At 38.2% G+C, this 23,978-nt stretch overlaps 1 protein-coding gene across 4 annotated transcripts in view; it reads left to right on the forward strand.

The window, feature by feature from the left end:
• Window positions 1-23,978, forward strand: part of LOC105035983 (uncharacterized) — a 51,612-nt gene that overhangs the window by 21,972 nt on the left and 5,662 nt on the right. The window contains exons 1-6 of one of the 4 annotated variants that reach the window (XM_073247828.1): window positions 20,822-21,125; window positions 21,682-21,733; window positions 22,464-22,752; window positions 23,016-23,068; window positions 23,222-23,423; window positions 23,568-23,664. In XM_073247828.1, coding sequence (XP_073103929.1) covers window positions 21,686-21,733; window positions 22,464-22,752; window positions 23,016-23,068; window positions 23,222-23,423; window positions 23,568-23,664 — 689 coding nt within the window. In that variant the 5' untranslated portion in view covers window positions 20,822-21,125; window positions 21,682-21,685. Of the gene's footprint in view, window positions 1-20,821; window positions 21,126-21,186; window positions 21,598-21,681; window positions 21,734-22,463; window positions 22,753-23,015; window positions 23,069-23,221; window positions 23,424-23,567; window positions 23,665-23,978 lie in introns of those variants that run through there. The other 3 variants (XM_073247827.1, XM_073247826.1, XR_012136329.1) reach the window with 3 other exon arrangements.

A 23,978-nucleotide genomic window follows, 5' to 3' on the forward strand; every position in this document is an offset into this window, starting at 1 on the left:
TTTTTATAAAAATAAATAATTTAAAAAAAATAAAATTAGTATATATTTATGAAAAATAAATGTCAAGTTAATTAAGTAATTTTAAGCACCAAAGTAATAGAGAATTAATAAGCAATTTAATGTATATATATTTTTTTATTTTTTAGACACAAAATCGAAGAAAAAATCAAGCCAAAATATCTTAAAAAATATTTAAAATAGTCTTCGGTGCGTGGTGGACCAATCGCTCCGTCCACAGATTCAAGGGCATGGTCCACAGGAAGTCTCACGGTCCATGATGTGGTCTACGATGGGTGGAAGAGTTTTCATGTGATCGAATGGTTGATATCACTCCAAATACCAAATCGGATGGCTGAGGATGCGTGTTACCATATCCAGTGGTGGTGGCCCATTCTTAGTGCATGATTCGATGATCCAAATTAATCCCGAATGAGATCCAACGGTTGCTATCGATTACTGACTGAAAACTAAACCAGAAGTAAAAAATTTAAGCACGATCCGACAGTCGAAACTTGATCTAAAGCTTGATTCGATGATTGGTGTTCATCCTGATTGTGAATAGGAAAATTTTTGCACTAATCGACGGTCCAAAGCCGATCTGATGAAGGATCTGACGACTGATATCATTTTTGATCGAGAGGAGTGTAACGATGATTTTTGGGCTGATCTGGGTGGTCCAATGAAGATCCAATGGTCAGAATAAAATGATACAAGTATAATACAATTTCTAAGAGTTTTATAATTTTTTTTGCTATCAGAAAAAGATAAAAAATTTATCTATAAATAGGAGGTCCGAGAATAAGAGAAAAATGAAGAAAAAATTAATAAAAAAATAAAAAAAAATAAAAAAAATAAGAGAAGTTTAGAGATCCAAGAAGAAGAAGAGAAGTCGGTTCGCTCCACGGAGTATAAAAGAAGTAGAAGAGGTCATCAACCATCTTTTCGACGAGGCTGTGCTGATCAACTTCAGATTTTTATTACAGTTTTATTTTATTTTATTATTATTCTTAAATTTTTTATACTTAAATTTTATTTTTAATTAATATAAAAATTTATTTTATTATACTTTAAATTTTTATTTTTTATTTTTATTGTAAGTAGATGCTATGATCTAATTAGTAGATCTTAGTACCAATTTATTTTTATACTCTTTAAATTCATATTATTTATTTTTATTATAAATAGAAGCTAGAATCTAAATAATAGATCTTAGTATCCGATTTATTTTTTACGCTTTTAATTTCTATTTTTTGACTTAAATTATTTTTTTTTAAATTTTATTTTTTTTTGTAAAATCAAAGATTTCAAATCAAAGTACTGTGTTCTCTGTGGATTCAATCCGACTTACTACTTTCTATGTATTTTTAATTTTTATTAAAGTTGAAATTAATTTGATAAGTAGGTGTCCTAACGACAACATCGCAAGCATATCAGGAACTATTTAAGCAAGTTCAAATTAATCTTCCCCTTCTCAACATAATAAAACAAGTCTCGGCCTTTGTCAAGTTTTTGAAGGATTTGTACACACAAAAATGTAAATTTAGAGCACAAATTTCAAAGAAAGTTTGCCTCACTGAACAGGCCAGTTCAGTCTTCCAACATGCTAACCCTCCTAAACTTAAGGATCCAGGTATCCCTATCATCTCTTGCTTTATAGGTGACTTACATATTGAGAATGCTCTGTTGGATTTTGGGGCAAGTATAAATTGTTTGCCTAGTTCAGTATATGATCTCTTTGGATTTGGTGAGCTGAAACCCACCTCAGTCACTATATAATGAGCTGATAGATCTGTCAAAGTACTGCATGTTAGAATACGTAACGGTTTCATACGTGTAGTTTAAAAATTTTTCTTAAACATCTATGCAGCAGAAATAAATAAATTAAAATAATTTTAATTTATACATACCAGATCAGATCTAAAAATTGTAGCATGGATCTTGATACGAACAAGTACCCACAATCTGAAATTTGAAATAGAAAAATAAATTATTAGAAAAAATAAATGGAGATCAGATCTCCATACCTCGAATCCTATGGATGTCTCGGATTCTGATCGTAGCCATGCACGCACCCGACCTCTACTGATATCCACATGGAGTCATCTTATTGGAGCATCAAGATCATCGGTGTGCTAGTACCTTACAGATCTCATTCCTCATCCTTGGATCTTGATCTCTTCTTCTAAATCTTGAAGAAGAAGATCGCTGCGCAAACTCTTTCGCACAGATCCGATAGGATCTGAATCAGATCACCATGAAGAGAAGAACTCTTTTTCTTCTCTTCTTCTCTCTCTTTCTCTCTCTTAGATATGATCACCATCAGATCTGGGCATTGGATGAAGGGGAGAAGGGAGGAGGAGATGTTGAGAAGAATTTTGATGTAAGAAAGAAGAGCTTCATCTCTTTAGCGCATGCCATCTCTCCTTTTATTTTTGTCGCTCTAATCAGATCTCTCACACCCCAAACCCTTCTTAATGCCTTAAAAGATCAAATCCCATTGGATCTTGGGCATCCAAAACAAAAAGAATGGATGAGATGCCTTGAGATAATGGAAGAAAGAAAGAGAGATGTCTAATGCCAACAATTAGCGCATGTCCCAACTTTCTCAAAATTTTTTGTCACAAAAAAATCTTCCATGCCCCAATTAGAAAGATTTCTATCCTATTTTGAATCAAATTTAAATAGAAAAAAATTTGGATGAAAAAGAGTTCCAGATAAGGTGGGGCACCAATCTCCTTGGCGCCCCCTCTCCTTTCATGCACGCTAAGAAAAAAGAATGAGAAAAAATAACACCCCACTTCTTCTTTTGGCATGATTTCTAAAGAGAGAGTCTCAAAAAACTTGGGCTCTTCATGTCATAGTTCATCTGGTTCAAATAGGGCCTCAATTGGGTTCAAATAGAGTCCGAAACGAGCTGAATTTGAAAAGACTGTCAAGCTTGATCCAATCAGGTCTGAAATCCAAATCTAATTTGGATAATTGAACTCAATTATCATTAAATTAAATTAAATCTAATTTAAATTAATTAAAACTTAATTCATAATTTAATTAGTCTCAAAAAAATCATAATATTTGTAATTAAGTCCCTGCGCTGACAATTAGCAGCTGCCAATACTGTAACGCTTACAAATTAGCAGTTTCTAAAATTCAAACTATCTATCTGATTGATAATTCGAATATAATCCAAGTCATTGATCAGGTCATGCTCCTTTTGTGTGTGATCCCTCAGGTTCTATTCTATCTGATAGTGAGACATATCGTGATCTCCATCATAGTATCATCAAAACTCTTTTCGATGGACTGAAACGATTCTAACTCACTCTAACAAAAATCGTTGATTCGAAAATGATCTTAGTGAGCTCTCACGATCCACCAGTGACGTCTAGCAATATGTAGTGGCAATCCAGTAGAACAAAAAAGTGAATCCTTAGGTGTAGTTATTGTGTGATACAATTTCTCTATCGAGAGTTCTGACTTGATGGAGGTCATGGAGAACTCGTTAAACCCCATCATCAGTCATATGCTAGATTGGCTCGACTCGAGTTTATTTATGAATCTCATGAAAACTATTTTTCAGTATTCACACTTTGGCTAGAAATTTTTTTGAACTCAGTCTTACGAATCGTATAGGACTTCTTCTTTTCTATCAAGGTCGATAGATTCCATCTAGATGTATCCTACTCCAAACAGCGAACCTGAACCTACATAGCCAATATATACAGCAAGAACCCATATGACTAGGGACCAAAGAAATATGCAGTCAAACTATATAACCTCGCTATGAATAGCCAATACACTGCAAATCAAAGGATCAGTCACACCACTACAGCATCGAGAAAGACCGCTAACGAGTGAGTAGATATCCAAGTTTTTTATGTTGGTTATGCTCAGTGCAAGTTGTTCTTTAACAACCATCTGCACTCTCACCTTAGTGTCTCTACACCATAGACTCGAGACTCATTTGTCCTGAAGGGAGGTGATCCGTGCACCGATCTCGAATGGATTGATCACTGTCTTTCGTGACGATCTTTCGATCAGGAGCATTTAAAAATTAACCACTAATGATGTATGTCTTAAATTCTCAATACTTTGAGAATATATAAAATTATTTTTGTTAATTTTTAGGATAAATCATGGACACATAAGACATGATTGGTTAGAAAGACTGCCCAACAAGTACAAAACATGCCCTAGAGAAAAGTATGTGTCATCCAAGATTGGCATCTACGACACACATCCAACAAACTTTTACTTGCACTAAAGCCAATATGCCATATACTTGAGCCCCATCTTCTGAAGACAGGCTTTAGTGTTTAGCTGGTTAAGTGACTTTGGCCTACCACTATCATGTGGAGTCTACTCTTTTCACCTCCATATATTTCTACTTGAGATAATCACGTATATCTGTTCTATATGCATAGACTTCTGGTGAGACCTTGGCTCCTTAGCGAGGGTTATGGACCATTATCTTTACAATACAATGCATAGCATTCAATGGTATGACATCTAAATCTGTAACTATTACAAGAACCAAAATGTATCTTGCGCATCTATAGCATATTCAGCTTTCATTGATCGATTGTCTAGAACCCTTCCATCATATCGAACCAACATTACTTAAGAATATATGCTGATGTAGATATTCTACCATCAGCATCAGTGTATCCTCCCACTCTTAGCTCTAACCCTTTTTCAAAAACAAGAAATAATCCCTTAGTGCTTCTCAAGTACTTAGGGATATTTTCACAGCAGTCTAATACTTCTAGCTTGCATTCAACTAATATCTGCTCATGACTTTCACAGCAAGATATACCAAGTTGAGTACATAGCATGGCATACACCTATGCCCAAGAGGATAACATATCCCTCTTGAAGGTTTCAATATCGAACTCTTTCAGTACCTCTTCTATGTACTTGTCTATGAAAACCAAACATCCTTTTGAGATCTATCTCTATAGACCTTTTATTTTTAGAATATTTGACCTAGGTCTTTGAAAAAAAATTCTATATATAACCACATCGTAATCGATGTCAGCATGGAGCCCTCCCACTGACTTTTATGTAACTATATGATTCCTCATATCATATCGTTGTAGGTTTTGGGATCATCTCTATATTCTCAATCTCTCTCGAGAAATATTTTCTCTGAATCCTTTGTCAGAATACCAAGTATCTTTCTAAAGGATAGGAGATCCTACTAGATCTACGAGATGGAGGAAGTACTACATATACTGGCTCATCTTATATAGGTTGTAAGGTCCTGTAACTCGTTCTTCTTTAGAGATTTTCTCTTTGAGTTCATCCTCTCACTGTTTTCAAGAAAATAGTATGATTGATCATAATCATATTATGAACCATTAAGAACAGAAAATGATATCTCAAACACCTTTTGGGATATTCTATAAATGAGTTCTCACAAACCTATCCTCTAACTTATCCACCATATCATATCTCATATGGTGTGATGAACCAACTTTAGAGAAAATCTAATTTAAATTTCAGAAATTAAATCTTGCTCTTAAAAAAATAATAGTTAGATTAGTAACGTTCATGATGGATTGGATCATATCTCATACAGTGCCATCGCTCCTCACATATACACCATTGAGCTAAGGTGTACAAGAAGAATTCTATCATGAAATTATGCCGTTCTCTTTAAATATTTGATAAATTTTTTAATTTGGTATTGCATCTTCGATCTAATCGAAGTACCTTTAGAATTTTTTTTCATTTATCTTTTCTACTTCATATCTGAATTCTTTGAGCCTTTCAAAGTCTTTCAGATTTGTATTTTACATACATACCTATACCATGGTACTCATCGATAAAGGTGATGAAGTAGTGATAATCTCCTAGTCTGGCTCATCAAATAAGCCATATACATCGTATGTGTACTAAGGCAAGTATCTCAGTGGTCCTATATCTTTAACCCATAAAGAACAGCTTGATCATTAATCTTCAAAGAGATGATTCATAGACTAGATATAACTTAACAGTCAATGAGCTCAAAAGCTCATTTTCTCCAGTCGGTAAATCATTTCTTCTCATACGTGACCTAGTTAAAAAGAACCATCTGTATACTTCAGGTTATTTGGTTCTGGATCTCTTAGACCCAATGGTATTTACTATTTGCTCAAATAATTTCTCAAATGCATCACTATGCAAATGATCAAGAACCAAATCTAAATGATAATCTCCGAGATTAGGTGCCCACAGCCTAGTGCAACTTTTGCACCATTGCCAACTAAAAAAAAAATCACTTCACCTTATCTCGGTTCTCTTCCTTCCTTAGACCTTATGTTAAAGTGCGTAATATGCACTAGAGTCTAATGAAAAAAAAAATCGTAAGATTAATTTTGAGCAATTTGACATACTTTCTAAAAGCATGTCAATATTTCTTTAGGTTCTCCAAGTATGTACCTCTGAACTTTTCAAGGTCCCTTAGTTACCAGCATATCGATCGATTCAGTTAAGATGCTATAATATTTATTCATATAATAGTTTCATAAACTATTCATATGAATAAAAAATTACAGGATCAAATCCATTAGTATTTTTTTATGCATGGTCATGTTGAGCTTTTCAAGCTCTTTGATGTCCTTGATCATCGATCATAGACAAACTACCCATCATGCATCTCATGCATTGTGTGACTCTGATCATCTCATAACTGTTGCAGATGAATCAGCATGTCATTGGCAGTCTACATGTCCTTATGCATATATTAGATCTTATCGACTATGAAATCTAATTTATAGCACCTAACATAATTGTCAATATCCAACTATTTGTCAAGTCTAGCTTGTTGACTATGAATTAGATAACCTGATGACATTGGGTTAACCTGGTCAAGAAAATGATTTAATTTCTAAAAGCCAAAAATTATTCTTAAATTTTGAGTCAGAATATATAATTAATTTTTTGGGGGTGGAATCGTGATCAGACAGAGGGCTCTCCGCCCTCTGCTTCCCCTTTCCGGGGGATACAGGGCGATTGGCCCAAGTGGGCCGTCTGTGGTGGAACCAGATCTAGGGTTTTAGGGTTAGATCTTGAAAAGAGGGTTAGATCTTGAAACTTTTTCAAGATCATACAGCGGAAGACTAAAATAAATCAAAATTTATTTTCTAAGATCAGAAAATCCCTAGATCTAAGATCCTATTACATGATTATTACATGGCATTAAATCAGAAATTAAAATATATAAATATAGCATGAACTACATGTTGATCATATCAACATGTTTCTATACTACATCTAATGTATGTATTAAACAATAGATCAGATCTATTACCTTGCAAGTTAGACGTTCTAACCTTGCTGATCTAGGCTTGAGGATGATGTTGCAAGCCGCACACGCGTCCGGCCTCTAGGAGTCGTCCACACGAGCTCACGAATCTCGATCAGAAGTCCTGCTTCAGGAAATCAGCATAGTATGCTAGTACTGCGCTGATCCTTCTTTGATGGTTGATCAGGTGCCTCCTTCTTGATTTGGACTCTTCCAAAGATGGAAAGTAGAAGGAGGAGTTTTAGATCTGAGACACTCTCAGAAAACTCAAGATGGAGGGAGGAAAGATATGAAAAACAAAAATCCAAGAAGAAGACCCTCTTCTTCTTCACGTTTTTCTCTCTAGACACCCAAACTTGCATCTTTTATATCTCCATGACCCAAAGGTATTTCTCTCTGATTTTTGGATGGAAGAAAGGTCTCTCAAATATCTATCTCCCCCTAAAATTTCACGAAGAAACTCGTCTTATATAGAGAGATATGATAGAGTCCTTGTCTAGATCAAACACCTAGTCAAGGCTTATCCAAACATGGCAAGTTAAGGGACGCCCAACTCTTGAGCACCTCCAACATAGTTTCATGCATGGATCATAAGAAAAGGGTGCACAATGTATACCCTAAAAGCCACGAAAATTCCAAAAAAAATTTGGATAAATTCGGTGCAAAATTGAAAGAGTTTTGGATTTCTAAAACTCTATCTCATAGAATTCAAAATCCAAACTTATTCCTTTTAGATTTGATCCAAACCACCTTCCATGTAAGAAAGAAGAGAGGAGACCTTTTGTGAACGTGGGAGAGATCTGGGAGAGGACTTTTGTCACACAAAATAAGTGGAGATTGGCGTTGAATAAGAGAGAGGGCGTGGAGAAGGTTTATGTGGCGCAAGGTGGAATCCTAGTCCTACTAGGATTCTGTCTCATAACTTGTTTTAATTTGGTTTTTCAAACCAAATCAAATCAAAATTAGATCAACCCAATTAAAATAGGTCTTAACCCAATTAAGAACCTAATTTAATCAGATTAAATTATATTTAAATCTGATTTAATTTTCTAATCAAATTAGAAATTAGATTGACCCAAGTCCTATTTGAACTAGGACTAGTTTTTTCCTTGCACTTGGCTTATCCAATAAACCAATTGGACTTGATCCAATCAAGCCCAAACCAAATCTAATTAAATCATATTTAATTAGACTTAATCTCATCCCATTGGCTTAATCAAATTAAGCCAATCAGCAATCAAATTGCTAATAGATCCTCCTGCAACACTTGCACTGGGTTAAATGTCAATCGTATTGATCATTTAACCCTAGAATGATTCTTAATCATTGATCAACCATCTGATTGGATCATGAACTCTAATGTGTGTGACCTCATAGGTCTGAACCTAAGCCGGTAGCATAGGAACAAATTCTTATACCAATCGAAGTGACCATCTAGCAATGGTACCCGACGATCGGATAGGTCGAATGTGTAGAACAATATCCTTAGAACCCATGCGGATATAGTTTTCATATAATTCATCCCCTTGACCAAAATGATCATAGGATACCCCAAAGTTCAACTGTCAACTCTGATCAGGTTGTCCACATTGTATTTCAAAATATCAAATCCATCTGATGGATTACCCTGGCCAAGGTTTTGCTAAATTGAAATACAGCGACTCATTCTTCTCCAACTCTTGGAGTGGTCAATCCCATCTCGATCACACTCTGACTTCGCAAGTACTTGACTGTGCCCAGAAGCCTTCCGTCCCTGAATTAGAAATTCAGTTAGTCCAGTACCAAAGCACAGTGAGTTGCTTGCAAGTCACTGAGGCGATCTCAGGTCTAAGGGACACTTATACCTATATCCCATCAGAGATATTCTCGACAGTAGAATACTTTGGAGTTGGTCACGTTCAATGATGATGTACCCTTACATCTCACCTGTATGCCATACCAATGTCTCCACACTCTTTGGTTAAGAGGACAACCAACCCATATGGCCTACAGCGACCTATGCTCGATAGAAGCTGTCGTCCTTATTAACAGCCTATCATTTGGTCGTGAACAGTTTTAAGGACTAATCGATAAATCCTCTCTTTATCGAACTTAAATAGTCCTAAGGACTTCATCATAACAACGGAGTTCATTAGAAGATGAAAGCTTATGATGAAGATGCCAAATATATTTTATTTATTAACAAATCAATTACAATACTTGGTTGCTCAACCGTCAACAGCTTGACGATTGACTTTTTGGGACACATTTCCCAACAACTCCCACTTGTCCTAAAGCCACTCGGCACAGTATCTAATACCCATCTTCGACTTGTGGTTGTCGAACTCCTTTATTGCCAGGGCTCTAATGAAGGGGTCGGCTAGGTTCTCCTTTTAGTCGATCTTCTGAAGGTCGACGTCACCTCGATCCATGATCTCTCGGACCAGGTGGAAGCGGTGCAAGATGTGCTTCGTCCGCTGATGTGCTTTGGGTTCCTTCACCTGAGCTATGGTACCAGTGCTGTCGCAGTAGAGCAGGACTGGACCATCGAAGGAGGCTGCTACTCCGAGCTCATTGATGAATTTCCTCAGCCACACAGCTTCCTTCGCGGCATCCGATGCTGCGATGTACTCCGCTTCACAAACAGAGTCCGCCACAGTATGCTGCTTGGAACTCTTCCAGCAGATGGCTCCACCATTCAGAGTAAAGATATAACCCGACACACTCCTGCTGTCATCATGGTCAGATTGAAAGCTGGAGTCTGTGAACCCCACAAGTTTCAGATCTGACTCGCCATAAACCAACCATTGGTCCTTAGTATTTCTCAAATACTTAAGGATGGCTTTAACCACTTTTCAGTGGTTTTCTCCAGGATCAGATTGGTATCTACTCACTACTCCTAGTGAGTATGCCACATCTGGTCTTGTACATGTCATGGCGTACATGATAGATCCCACGGCTGAAGCATATGGGACTCTACTCATACGCTCTCTCTCTTCAGGAGTTGTCGGACAATCCTTCTTAGAGAGAGAAATTTCTTGGCCTATCGGTAGATAGCCCTTCTTGGAATTCTCCATGCTGAACCTCTTCAGCACAGTGTCTATGTACATGGACTGGGATAACCCAAGCATCCTTTTAGATCTATCCCTATAGATCTTCATCCCTAGGATGTAGGATGCTTCACCCAAGTCCTTCATAGAGAACTATGATGACAACCAAACTTTTATTTCCTATAGTGCGGGGATGTCATTCCCGATTAAGAGAATGTCATCCACGTACAAGACAAGGAATACCATAACTGGACCATTTGTCCATTTATAAATGCAGGGCTCTTCTCCATTCTTAATGAAGCCATATATTTTGATCACCTTATCAAAACGCATGTTCTAACTCCGAGAAGCTTGCTTAAATCCATAAATGGATCTCTGAAGCTTGCACACCTTGGACTCATCTGTGGATGTAAACCCCTCAGGTTGTATCATATACACCTCTTCGGTCAGCTCTCCATTCAGAAAAGCTGTCTTTACATCCATCTGCCAGATCTCATAATCTAGATGGGCAGCTATTGCAAGCATTATCCGAATAGATTTGAGCATTGCCACAGGAGAAAATATCTCGTCATAGTCAATACCATAACGTTGACGATACCCCTTGGCAACCAGACGGGCTTTATAGGTCTCCACCTTTTCGTCTGCGCCCCTCTTCCTTTTGAAGATCCATTTACACCCAATGGGTTTAACCCCTTCAGGTGGATCAACCAATGTCCATACATCGTTGACCTTCATGGACTCCATTTCGGATTTCATGGCTTCAAGCCATTTCTCGGAATCAGGTCTCTGCATTGCATCCATATAGGTGATCGGATCCTCATTATTCTCATCAAGTTCGATGGGATCACTGTCCCGGATCAAGAAACCGTAGTATCTGTCCGGTTGACGCGGTACTCTACCAGATCGCCTTAATGGTGCAGGTACATTGGGCTCCGGATATGATCTAATCATATCAGACTCAGGTTCAGCTATTGGTGTCGGTACTTCTACCTGTTGAACTTCATCAAGTTCAATCTTAGAGGCAACGGTTCCTTCACCAAGGAACTCCTTTTCTAAAAAGATTGCCTTAAGGCTGACGAACACCTTTTGTTCATCAGCATGGTAGAAAAAATATCCTTTTGTCTCTTTGGGGTACCCTATGAATGAGCATTTGTCAGACCTAGGTCCAAGTTTGTCTGTGACTAATCGTTTGACATAGGCCGGGCACCCCCAGACCCTAAGGTGTGAAAGTACTGGCTTACGCCCTATCCATATCTCATATGGAGTCTTAATTACAGACTTACTTGGAATCCTATTTAACAGATAACAGACCGATTCCAGTGCATATCCCCAGAAGGATATCAGCAAACTAGCAAAAACCCATCATGGATCGGACCATGTCTAACAAAGTCCGATTCCTCCTTTCAAACACACCATTATGCTGTGGTGTTCCTGGAGGAGTCCATTGGGAGAGAATCCCATTCTCTCCTAGATATGTAAGAAACTCACTAGAAAGGTATTCTCCTCCTCGATCAGATCGAAGAGTTTTAATACTCTTCCCAGTTTATTTTTCTACTTCACTTCAGAATCGTTTGAACATTTCAAATGAATCCGACTTATGTTTCATCAGATAGACATATCCATATCGGGATAGGTCATCCGTGAAAGTTATGAAGTAGAAATATCCACCTCTAGCACTGGTGCTCATAGGCCCACATACATCAGTATGTACTAGGCTTAAGAGCTCAGTAGCTCTCTCACCTTTTTCAGTAAAAGGTGACTTGGTCATTTTACCAAGAAGACAGGACTCACAGGTTGAAAGTGATTCACAATCACTGACTTCGAGGATTCCCTCTTGAGTCAACCTGTTTATTCTGTTCTTGTTTATATGACCTAGCCTCCAATACCATAAGTAGATATCTGACACACTATCTAATCTAGGGTGCTTGCCAGTAGAATAGACTCTTATCAGGCTTGATCTTTTTGGTCTGGCTCTGCACAGATGTCCCAGCCTGAACTTGCACCTTCTTTATTTTCTTCTTCTTGTTCTTCTTCCCTTTCTTAAAAGGTCGAGAACCAGAAGACGAACCTCCCACTAAATTCACCGACTCCTTGTGAAGTTAGTGATCCTTCTCAAAGTTCTGAAGCAACCCCAGTAACCCGTGGTAGTTCTCTTCAGGCTTTGTCATTCTATAATGAGTGAGGAATGGGAGATAAGACTTGGGCAGCGAGTTCAGTATTGCATCTTTCCCAAGCTGCTCATGCAAGGAAAAGTCGAGCTTGCTCAATCATTCCATCAGCTCGATCATGTACAATACATGATCAGTGACAGAGGCACCATCCCGCATTTTGGCGTTGAAGATGGCACAACTAGTCTTGTGCCTCTCCACGTCATCGGGTGTGCCAAAGGCATCCTCCAACACTTGAAGCTTGTCCTTTGGCTGAGCCGTCTCGAATCTGCGACTGAACTCGTCGCTCATGATAGCCAGCATGATACAGCGCACCGTGGTCCGATCACTGAGCCACTTCTGGTAAGTGTCTCTGATTGTTCCACGTGCATTGACAGCTGGCTCCTCAGGTGCAGGATCTATTATCACATATAGGATCCGTTCATGCTCCAGGACTATCTTCAACTTTCGGTACCAGCTACCGAAGTTGGGTCCCACCAACTTATCATTGTCCAACAATGATCGGAGTGATAGGGAAGTGGCCATATTTGCACAAAGGAGAACCATAACCTAATTAGTAATTGATTCATTAAACCTAAAGATTTGGACTTTAATCAAAAGGTTTCTCCCACTATTTTATTCGAATTGGTAGCCTCTACCTCCAACTCGAGGAATTACCCTAATTCCTTAGCGGGTACTAGAATCCACTTAGACTGCACACAAGCCCAACTTTGGTTGGTCAACCCATGTACATCTAAGGGTAGGTTCATAACCAATTGTTTCTCTAAACAATTTCTAGTAATTTTAATTTTGCCCCAGAAACCTAATCAGTAGGCTTTGGCCTCCACTGTAAGGATCCAGTTAGGTCCAACCATTAACATGATCATACTTGGTGTATCTAACCAACGAATGATTAAGCCCAACTTTGGTTGGCTCACCTAACCACCATTAGAGAGATACTTCCAAGTCGTCATATGATGAGTGATAATTCCATTAGTCAACAAGCACCAGGCCTTTGGGTCTGCAATGATTATTGAGTTCATGGACTCATTATCAAACACCTTAATGGGAGGCTATGACTCAGTTATCTCCATAACTTTATCATTTTAAGGACCTAATAATTTTAGAAGATTTAAATAATATAGAGGATGAGGTCAGATGGACCAGCTTATCATGATCCTCCCACTGGCTTCACCAAGTCAGCTTAAGGGAGACCAGGGTTGGTCTACGAGCACCTAAATCAGTCACACTGATTTACCTAGCTGACATGGGTCAGCTCGAATAGTCAAGTGATCGATCAAAACATAATTTCACCAAGAGGCCAGGTAAGTTCGATCAGTGGGAGGGTCTGCCAAAGCTTGCCTTAGACACCATCAGAAATGGCCAGGTAAGTGGGCTCCCAATTAAAAACCACCGGTCTGGTTTACCTTAGACACCAACTGGTTTAATTAGTTTCGATTAGATCAACCTAACAGTTCGTGCTAGACCGCTTAGCCAAGAATCAAGTCCATTTGATTCTCATTAAAGATATGGACTTGACCAACTACAACTATTGTAATTGATCTAGAGAATCCTTGACTTAATCTAAGACAACAATTGATTAGATTTAGTCAATTCTCTAATTAAGTCCATCTTCAATCTAACCATAGGTCTAACCCAATTAATGGACCTAATTCCCGCTAACCCATTAACCCAATGTGTTATGATTTGTGTCTTAGGTTCTTCAATTCACAATCCTAGAACCTAATCAAACAACTTCTTAATTCTTAATTAAGTTTTGGGCTGAGGGTTGGGCTCGGCTTTTCAAAAAATAATTTTCATATTTATAAAATAATTTTACAATATGATTCTACCAACCATATTGCATGTTTGATTCATAATCAAGATGCAAGTGAAATAAACATGAAACTACTTTAGATCTAATCTAAACAGGTTCATGTAATTGAAATAATTTCAACTTTAAACAATTTCTTTGCACAAAAATTATTAACAAAGAGATTTTATTTCAGATTTAAATATCTTTTAAATCTAATAAATCATAAATTTAATCTAGATCATATCTAATAAATTTATGATTAAAGATAGATCTACACAAACTAGGACAACCTTTGCACTGTAAGGGGTAAACCTTACAGCAGGACAACCTTGCAGTTTGTGATTGATCTAAAATTTTAATTTCAGATTTAATAATCAGATTATAAATTAGATCTAATCTAAAAATAATCTAAGCATGTATAAATAATCATGTAATAAAGAACCTAGGCTCTGATACCAATTGGTGGAACCAGATCTAGGGTTTCAGGGTTAGATCTTGAAAAGAGGGTTAGATCTTGAAATTTTTTCAAGATCATACAGCGGAAGACTAAAATAAATCAAAATTTATTTTCTAAGATCAGAAAATTTCTAGATCTAAGATCCTATTACATGATTATTATATGGCATTAAATCAGAAATTAAAATATATAAATATAGCATGAACTACATGTTGATCATATCAACATGTTTCTATACTACATCTAATGTATGTATTAAACAATAGATCAGATCTATTACCTTGCAAGTTAGACGTTCTAACCTTGCTGATCTAGGCTTGAGGATGATGTTGCAAGCCGCACACGCGTCCGGCCTCTAGGAGTCGTCCACACGAGCCCACGAATCTCGATCAGAAGTCCTGCTTCAGGAAATCAGCATAGTATGCTAGTACTGCGCTGATCCTTCTTTGATGGTTGATCAGGTGCCTCCTTCTTCTTGATTTGGACTCTTCCAAAGATGGAAAGTAGAAGGAGAAGTTTCAGATCTGAGACACTCTCAGAAAACTCAAGATGGAGGGAGGAAAGATATGAAAAACAAAAACCTAAGAAGAAGACCCTCTTCTTCTTCACGTTTTTCTCTCTAGACACCTAAACTTGCATCTTTTATATCTCCACGATCCAAAGGTATTTCTCTCTGATTTTTGGATGGCAGAAAGGTCTCTCAAATATCTATCTCCCCCTAAAATTTTATGAAGAAACTCGTCTTATATAGAGAGATATGATAGAGTCCTTGTCTAGGTTAAACACCTAGTCAAGGCTTATCCAAACATGGCAAGTTAAGGGACGCCCAACTCTTGAGCACCTCCTCCATATTTTCATGCATGGATCATAAGAAAAGGGTGCACAATGTATACCCTAAGAGCTACGAAAATTCCAAAAAAAATTTGGATAAATTCGGTGCAAAATTGAAAGAGTTTTGGATTTCTAAAACTCTATCTCATAGAATTCAAAATCCAAACTTATTCCTTTTAGATTTGATCCAAACCACCTTCCATGTAAGAAAGAAGAGAGGAGACCTTTTGTGAACGTGGGAGAGATCTGGGAGAGGGCTTTTGTCGCACAAAATAAGTGGAGATTGGCGTTGAATAAGAGAGAGGGCGTGGAGAAGGTTTATGTGGCGCAAGGTGGAATCCTAGTCCTACTAGGATTCTGTCTCATAACTTGTTTTAATTTGGTTTTCCAAATCAAATCAAATCAAAATTAGATCAACCCAATTAAAATAGGTCTTAACCCAATTAAGAACCTAATTTAATCAGATTAAATTATATTTAAATCTGATTTAATTTTTTAATCAAATTAGAAATTAGATTGACCCAAGTCCTATTTGAACTAGGACTAGTTTTTTCCTTGCACTTGGCTTATCCAATAAACCAATTGGACTTGATCCAATCAAGTCCAAACCAAATCTAATTAAATCATATTTAATTAGACTTAATCTCATCCCATTGGCTTAATCAAATTAAGCCAATCAGCAATCGAATTGCTAATAGATCCTCCTGCAACACTTGCACTGGGTTAAATGTCAATCGTATTGATCATTTAACCCTAGAACGATTCTTAATCATTGATCAACCATCTGATCGGATCATGAACTCTAATGTGTGTGACCTCATAGGTCCGAACCTAAGCCGGTAGCATAGGAACAAATTCCTATACCAATCGAAGTGACCATCTAGCAATGGTACCCGACGATCGGATAGGTCGAATGTGTATAACAACATCCTTAGAACCCATGCGGATATAGTTTTCATATAATTCATCCCCTTGATCAAAATGATCATAGGACACCCCAGAGTTTAACTGTCAACTCTGATCAGGTTATCCACATTGTATTTCAAAATATCAAATCCATCTGATGGATTACCCTGGCCAAAGTTTTGCTAAATTGAAATACAGCGACTCATTCTTCTCCAACTCTTGGAATAGTCAATCCCATCTCGATCACACTCTGACTTCGCAAGTACTTGACTGTGCCCAGAAGCCTTCCGTCCCTGAATTAGAAATTCAGTTAGTCCAGTACCAAAGCACAGTGAGTTGCTTGCAAGTCACTGAGGCGATCTCAGGTCTAAGGGACACTTATACCTATATCCCATCAGAGATATTCTCGACAGTAGAATACTCTGGAGTTGGTCACGTTCAATGACGATGTACCCTTACATCTCACCTGTATGCCATACCAGTGTCTCCACACTCTTTGGTTAAGAAGACAACCAACCCATATAGCCTACAGCGATCTATGCTCGATAGAAGCTGTCGTCCTTATTAACAGCCTATCATTTGGTCGTGAACAGTTTTAAGGACTAATCGATAAATCCTCTCTTTATCGAACTTAAATAGTCCTAAGAACTTCATCATAACAACGGAGTTCATTAGAAGATGAAAGCTTATGATGAAGATGCCAAATATATTTTATTTATTAATAAATCAATTACAATACTTGGTTGCTCAACCGTCAATAGCTTGACGATTGGCTTTTTGGGACACATTTTCCAACAGTCCGATCGTCGGCTTTTGGAACTCCGACGATGCTCTTTCCAGCCGCATAGATGCCTGCGGCTGCTGCTGCTGCATGGCCTGCACCGCTTCAGTGAGGCCCCTGATCTACTGAACCAACAGGTCGAACTGCTCCATGCCGACTGCCGTTGTCGGAGGAGCCTGAAAAACTGGAGGCGAGGCCGGAGCTGACGGATCTTGCTGAGATCTGGCCATGGAGGCCGTAGATCGCCTGGTGGATGCCTTTCGGGGAGGCATCAGGTTGGGATCTGACCGAAGAAGATGTCGAAGAAGATGATCGGAGACAGTCCCGTTGAGTACTCCTTTAAGAACAAGGGTCCTGCGAAGACACAGCCCCCTTCCTCTAGCGCCAATTCTGTTGGTGCAAAATTCTGCCGATACCGGAGAAGCTGGAGTTGAGAGGATCACGACCGCCGCTGGGACCTGCAAGGAAAGTCTAAACCGGAGTTGGGGGTGCTCCGGCAAGACCCTCCGTCTATTGGTGCAGAATTCCATCGATGTCGGAGAAGCTGGAGTTGAGAGGATCATGGCCGCCATCGGGACCTGCAAAGAAAATCTAAACCGGAGTTGGGGGTGCTCCGGCAAGACCCTCCGACGTTCAAGTCAGTACTCTGCTTCAACAGAAATGGAGCACTCGAATGGAATTTTAGCAGAGTTTAGAGATAGTGTTTAGAGCTTAGAGGAGAACATATCTGGGGGGTCTCTTTTATAGATGGGAGAGCATAACTGATTGACAGCGACGTCCGTAACTGCCTGGTAGTGGGCCGTTCGGGGCCACGTGGAGCTTGTTACGGAAAGTGGAGTGGTGTCCGTTGTCGCGACTTGCCGGAGAGTGGTGGGGCCACGTGGAGTTTGTTACGGAGAGTGGAGTGGTGTCCGTTGTCGCGACTTACCCGGAAGTTCGGACCGGACGGCTGAAACTCGGTTGGGACGTCTGATGGAGCAGAATAGCTCTCTGTCTCAGCAATCTAAGAGAAACTCGGATGTTTCCGAGGTTGCCAACGGATTAACTGTTGTTGGGTGCCTTAGGCGTTGATGCTGCAGTCGGAAGTCATCTGCTATAGAAGTCCGGACGGAAACTTTCTATTGGAGAAATCCGGCTGGAGTCCGATTGCTAGAGAAATCCGTTTGAAATTTGTCTGATGTAGAAGCTTGTCTGAAGACTGTCCGCTGGAGAGGTCCGGTTGCATGAGAAATCCGACAGAAGGTTGACCGATAGCGAAATTCTGAAGGCGTTGTGGAAGTTCGTCCGCTGGAGGAGTTCGAAGAAAATTTATCCGTTGGAAGGGTCTGGTTGGCACTGTTGAAGTCCGGTTGGCGTTGTTGAAGGTTGATGGCTAGAGAGGTACTGAAGACACCAGAGACAGTCGGTCACTGTAGAAATCCGATTGTTGGAGCCTGTCCGTTGTAAAAGTTCGTCTGGAATCCAATTCTGTTGTAGAAGTTCGGACGGAGTCCGATTCTTGTAAGAGTCCGGAAGGAGGCCGCTTACTCTAGAAGCTCGGATGGAGACCGGTTACCGTGGAAGCCCGGATGGAGACCGCTTATTGTAGAAGCTCGGATGGAGACCGGTTGCCGTGGAAGCCTGGATGGAGACCGCTTATTGTAGAAGCTCGGATGAAATTCGAAAGGCGGTCGACCATTGTAGGAACTAGGATGGAGTCTAGTTACTGTAGAAGTCTTGCTGCTGGAGAAGCTCGGACATATGGCTCATCAACAATAACTGTCAGATAGTTGGTTGATGTGAGCTTACTTATGCCCTTATTATAATTCTTTCTTTTATCTTTCATATTTATTCTTATATTTGTTAATTTAATTATTATTATTTTTTTATTTTAGAACTCTTGTCAATATCAAACATCATAGTCAAATAGAATTGTATCATCTACCATACCAGATATAATGGTATCATCCCTCATACTAAGTCAATTTATATCAACTCGAGCTGAATCCATGGCTATCCCAAGCATGCAACAAAGTCAGATAGAGTTAGTGGGACCGCATCTAGTATCAACTGAATCTATTGCATTCTAATTTGCCCGAACTAACTAATGCAGTCGTGGAGGAGAATATATGAAGTTGAGGGCATTGAGGGTGTTTTTTTTTTAAATTTAGAGATATACTATTTTGTATTGTAGGAAGAACACCTGTTGATGGTAGTGTAATTATGTTCTATATTTTTGGATTGATACAGAAAGATGTTATATGTTGATGCCTTTTTTATATAAAAATTGATATCAAACAATGCCAGGTTGATACTTAAGTGCCAAATTTTTTGTGCACAATTTATTTCTTATAGAAATTAAATGAAAATAAAAAGTTTTTAGTAGTAGTTGTACTCCAGTTATTAATCATTTGTCATTTCAATCTAGAGCCAAATGTCTGTGCTTAGTTTGTTATCATATTATACCATATACTCAAGGATACATTGTAGGAAAGAGATTGCACAAGTGCATTTTACTATTTAAAAATATAAAAATTACCAGTTCATTACATTTTATCATAGTCATTGAGGGTTACTTTTGCAATTATGATCTATATTACCCTAATTGATCTACACAAAAGATAACCCTGTCCAGCATAAATACTGCAAGTCATCTATATTAGGTTAAACCATATAAAAAAGGCATCAACCTATTTCTCCATTCTTCTTTCAGTTGCATTTTCCATCTCTATTCCCATCACCTTTTGTAATAGCCCTATAACAACTTGCCTTTCATGATCATTGATGACGGATAATATCAAGCAAAGTACCCCACATGCACCAGATTGTTACAACCAAAAAGAAAATAAGGTGGTCAATGCTCTATGCATCAAATAAAGAAAGAAAAGAAATATAAGTCTCCAATGAAAGAAGAAAAGAAAAATAGCCAACTCACCCTGTAGCTCCCTTGAGAAATCTTCTCCATAGATTGACCTTTGTCTACAAAGTCTTCAATTATCCACCTTCTCTACAAAAACACATGGGGATGACCATATTAGAGGCTTCTATCTTTGCAAAGAAGATAATTTTTCTCTTTCTCTCTCCATCCTTTTTTTTCATTTTTCCTCCTAGGAGCTTTGTTCCATCTCAAATCAGAGATCCTTCTCTTTTATCTTGGAAGAAATTTTCTTCCAGCAACTTGCTCGCGTAGCACATTTCCTCCAAACTGGTTTTGTTTGTCACGTCCTGGACTTATAAGTGGTATCCTATTGCCACATCACAAAAAAATGCCACCTATACAGTCTTATTTGATTGCTGACAGAATAGTGATTGTAATGACTCAAAATTGATTCAATTCTAAAAATTGAGGATTAAAATAATTTCACATCCAAACCTGATAGACAAATTTAGTAATTAAGCCTACTTAATATACTATATTTTATTTCACAGTCATGTATTAGTTACATAACAGAGGTCAGAAACTGAGACTAGTGGTTGAAGATTCTACTGAATCAAAGCCTAGAACAGATATCGTTTCATCTGGGATATGCATCCAAACTTCACTCACACGCCTGAAGAAAACCCTTGAACCATAAAATTTTGGGTCATAAACGAGCATGTTGTCACTGCATCAAAAATGATCCAAACATAATAATTTTCTTCCTCAACTTCTTGCAGTGAAGTAGAGGGCTCAACAAAATGGGTCAATATATAAGACATAAGTTCTAAAATAATTTTCCTCACCCTTTCTCCAACCCTATTTCTCTGCTCCCTCTCTCCTCTTCTCCTCCCGCTTCCTCTCTGTCCCCCTTCTCACGCTCCGCCATCTGCTGTGACCTCGGCAGCGCCGCCATCCGACGGCCGGCCTCCCTTTTGCCTCCATCTCTATCAGCGGCCGACGGCGATAATTTTTCGGTACACCTTCTTGACTTCCTGTATTTCTCTTCTCATTTTTCTTCCTTTTTCTCCGATCTTTTCCTCGTTCCTAAGCCTCTTAGGCCCGGGCCAGCGATAATTGTTCCTTTTTCTCCCCTCTTCCTCGAATTGACACCGGTCCACCTTCATCCCTTGTTTGTGGTCCCAAAATATTATCCTTCATTTTTAAACCTCCGCCAAAAAAATGATCGAAGAGAAGAAATTATATAAAGCTGAAGGTTTTGTGGAGAAGAAAAAGAGCACGAACCTTCTTTCACACTGGTCATGCTCCTGTTAACCTCCCAACAAACAAAGGATATCACTTCAAACATGCTCATTTCTCCTTCTCACTGCCAAAATCTCTTTTAAGACTGTTGAGAACTTTGTTTAGTAACCCTGTGGAATTATGGGGACCCAATTGGCACAAACGATGCCAGATGTTCTTTTCCTTTCTTCTTCTTCATATTTTGAAGTACTGATTAACTTAATATTTCCTTTCTTGGATTCAAAGACTCGAGCTTAATTGCATTGATTGGTTGGTCGCTTCTCATTGCAGGTATATGGATTTATCCGATGAAATTGTAAGGGTCTTGATCCCCCCTCAACGAGTAAGTGCTTCACTTTTTAAAGATTATGTGCTTGTAGTGCCAAAAATGTGCTCTTGGAATGGCTTGTGAGAGCTAAGGATGTGTTCCTGAGTAGTTTTGAAGCTCATGTTTTGCGAAGTTCTTTAGTTTGTTCGATTGTTAAAGAGTACTGGATTTGGTTGATGATTAGTTGGATTATTTGTCTTGAGTGCTTTTGGGAAATAGAAACTTCTTTTATCTGAGTTTTGAAAACTGTTTGACGATTGATAAAGGTTTTCTTCTTTTAAAAATAAGAAGTGGAAGTGGCACCCTGATGCAAATATTGCATAGGAGTGGTAGAAAAGGATTTTGTTCGAATAGCTTGGTTAATAGGAAAGTAGACCAATCCTTGATAAATTATATGATTCATATGTTTTGTTTTCGTACAAGGTTTTGTGCTGGGTTGTTATGGGAGACATCTTATTGATTATGATGCAATTGGTTTGAGACAATATAGTTTGCAATAATCACTGCCTTTTTTATGGGAATATATCAAGTTAAATGATCATTTCTCGGCATCCCCTTAAGAAAAATGTGTGATTTCTACATGGTTGTTCTTGTTTTCGCCACTCCCTCCTTGCTTTCATTTCTCAATGGAATTTTTAGACAAATAAGGTCAATGGTTGAATGTTGACATGGTTCATCTTTTCTTCCCTCCTTAAAATAACATACGTTTGAAGTTGGCACTTTTTATGGTTCTTGGAATATGCAGAGGGTCCGGTCATCCAAAATTTTGAGGCTTACTCTGGGATCTTTCTGGTGTTTACTCCATCTACTAGTCAACATCGTACATCTTGGGTCTTATCTGATTAACCTACTACTTTACTGTATGATTTCGAGTGGATTACTACAAAAGTATCAAAATCTCCAACTAGACAAGCTTCGTTACTTGGCAATTGTGGTAGAAAGTGAAGAAGCTAAAAACACTACAAAGATCAAGCAGCTTTTAGGCTGGTTGGCAGCTATTGGTGTGAAGTATGTGACTCTTTATGACATGGAAGGTAAGCATGTGCAGTCATAACAAATGTCATCAACTCTTCAAGGTTTAACGAGTGATTTATATTGCATATCATTCACTTATTGTTGTTTACAATGTTCTATGAATTCTGCAAAATAGAGATAGAAATATGCAGATTGGTTCACATTGAAGATTATGCCATATTGTGGATTATTGGTGCATTATATATGTCCTCCCACTATTCTTGCTGTTATAGTTTAACTGATCTTAAAACAGATGATTTATAAATTATTTTTGATGGTGTAGGTGTGCTGAAGAAGTCAGTGGAAACTGTTCTAAAGAGCTCGGCAAATCCAAGTGTAAGAACATGCTCTGTGAGTTATGAACTGTAATTTATAGTTTCATTATGAATATCGATGTAGAATCCTTTAGGCAAAGACTACTTATCATTTTATGCTAAATTATCCTTGTGGATGATGTTGAATTCTAAGATAATTTGCTACAATATTTAGGTTGCCAATGGAAATGCAGTGGTTTCACTTCATCAAGACAGAATGACAATAGAGCTACTTTCTTTCTCTGATGGTAAAGAAGCAGTTGCTAAAGCAGCTAGCTTTCTATGTTTACAGTATCTGGAAGGTGATTCTGTAGGCTACAATAAGATGGAGCCAGTCTTCACAGAAACTGATGTGACCAATGCTCTAAAAGCAGTAGGTTTGTTCTTTTCTTCCCCTACATGCAAGTTGTACTGAACTTATGTTGTAATTCTCTTCATTTCTTGTTTATCTCTTGTATGTAATGTAGGTGTTTATTATTGTTGCACACCATGATGTATTTTAAATTATTCTTCCTGGTTAGGTCATGGTGGACCAGATCTTGATCTCCTTCTTGTATATGGGCCTGCTAGGTGCCATTTAGGATTTCCTGCATGGAGAATACGGTACACAGAGATTGTGTAAGTTTCATTGTCATGATTCATGAATGGAAAAGATTCCCTGTTCCCTTCTTTGTACTCCAAAAGAATAATGAGGCCAATAGTGGAAATAATTTTCCTTGCCAGTTTTTTTATTATCTCACAGTGTCTAATTTTTAGTTTTTACTAAAGCATATGTTATATAATGAATATATTAGGCGGAGGAACAAATGTTATCTAATAACCATGGCATAGCCTACTTTAAAATGGTACCCATATTTGTCTCAATAATATGTCAATAATGTAGAGGTTTGTCATCTTCTGAGCAGCCTCTTTTCAGGGGCAAATGGACAATT

The sequence above is a fragment of the Elaeis guineensis genome, chromosome 13 (genome assembly GCF_000442705.2).
Source record: "Elaeis guineensis isolate ETL-2024a chromosome 13, EG11, whole genome shotgun sequence".
NCBI classification, from domain to species: domain Eukaryota; kingdom Viridiplantae; phylum Streptophyta; class Magnoliopsida; order Arecales; family Arecaceae; genus Elaeis; species Elaeis guineensis.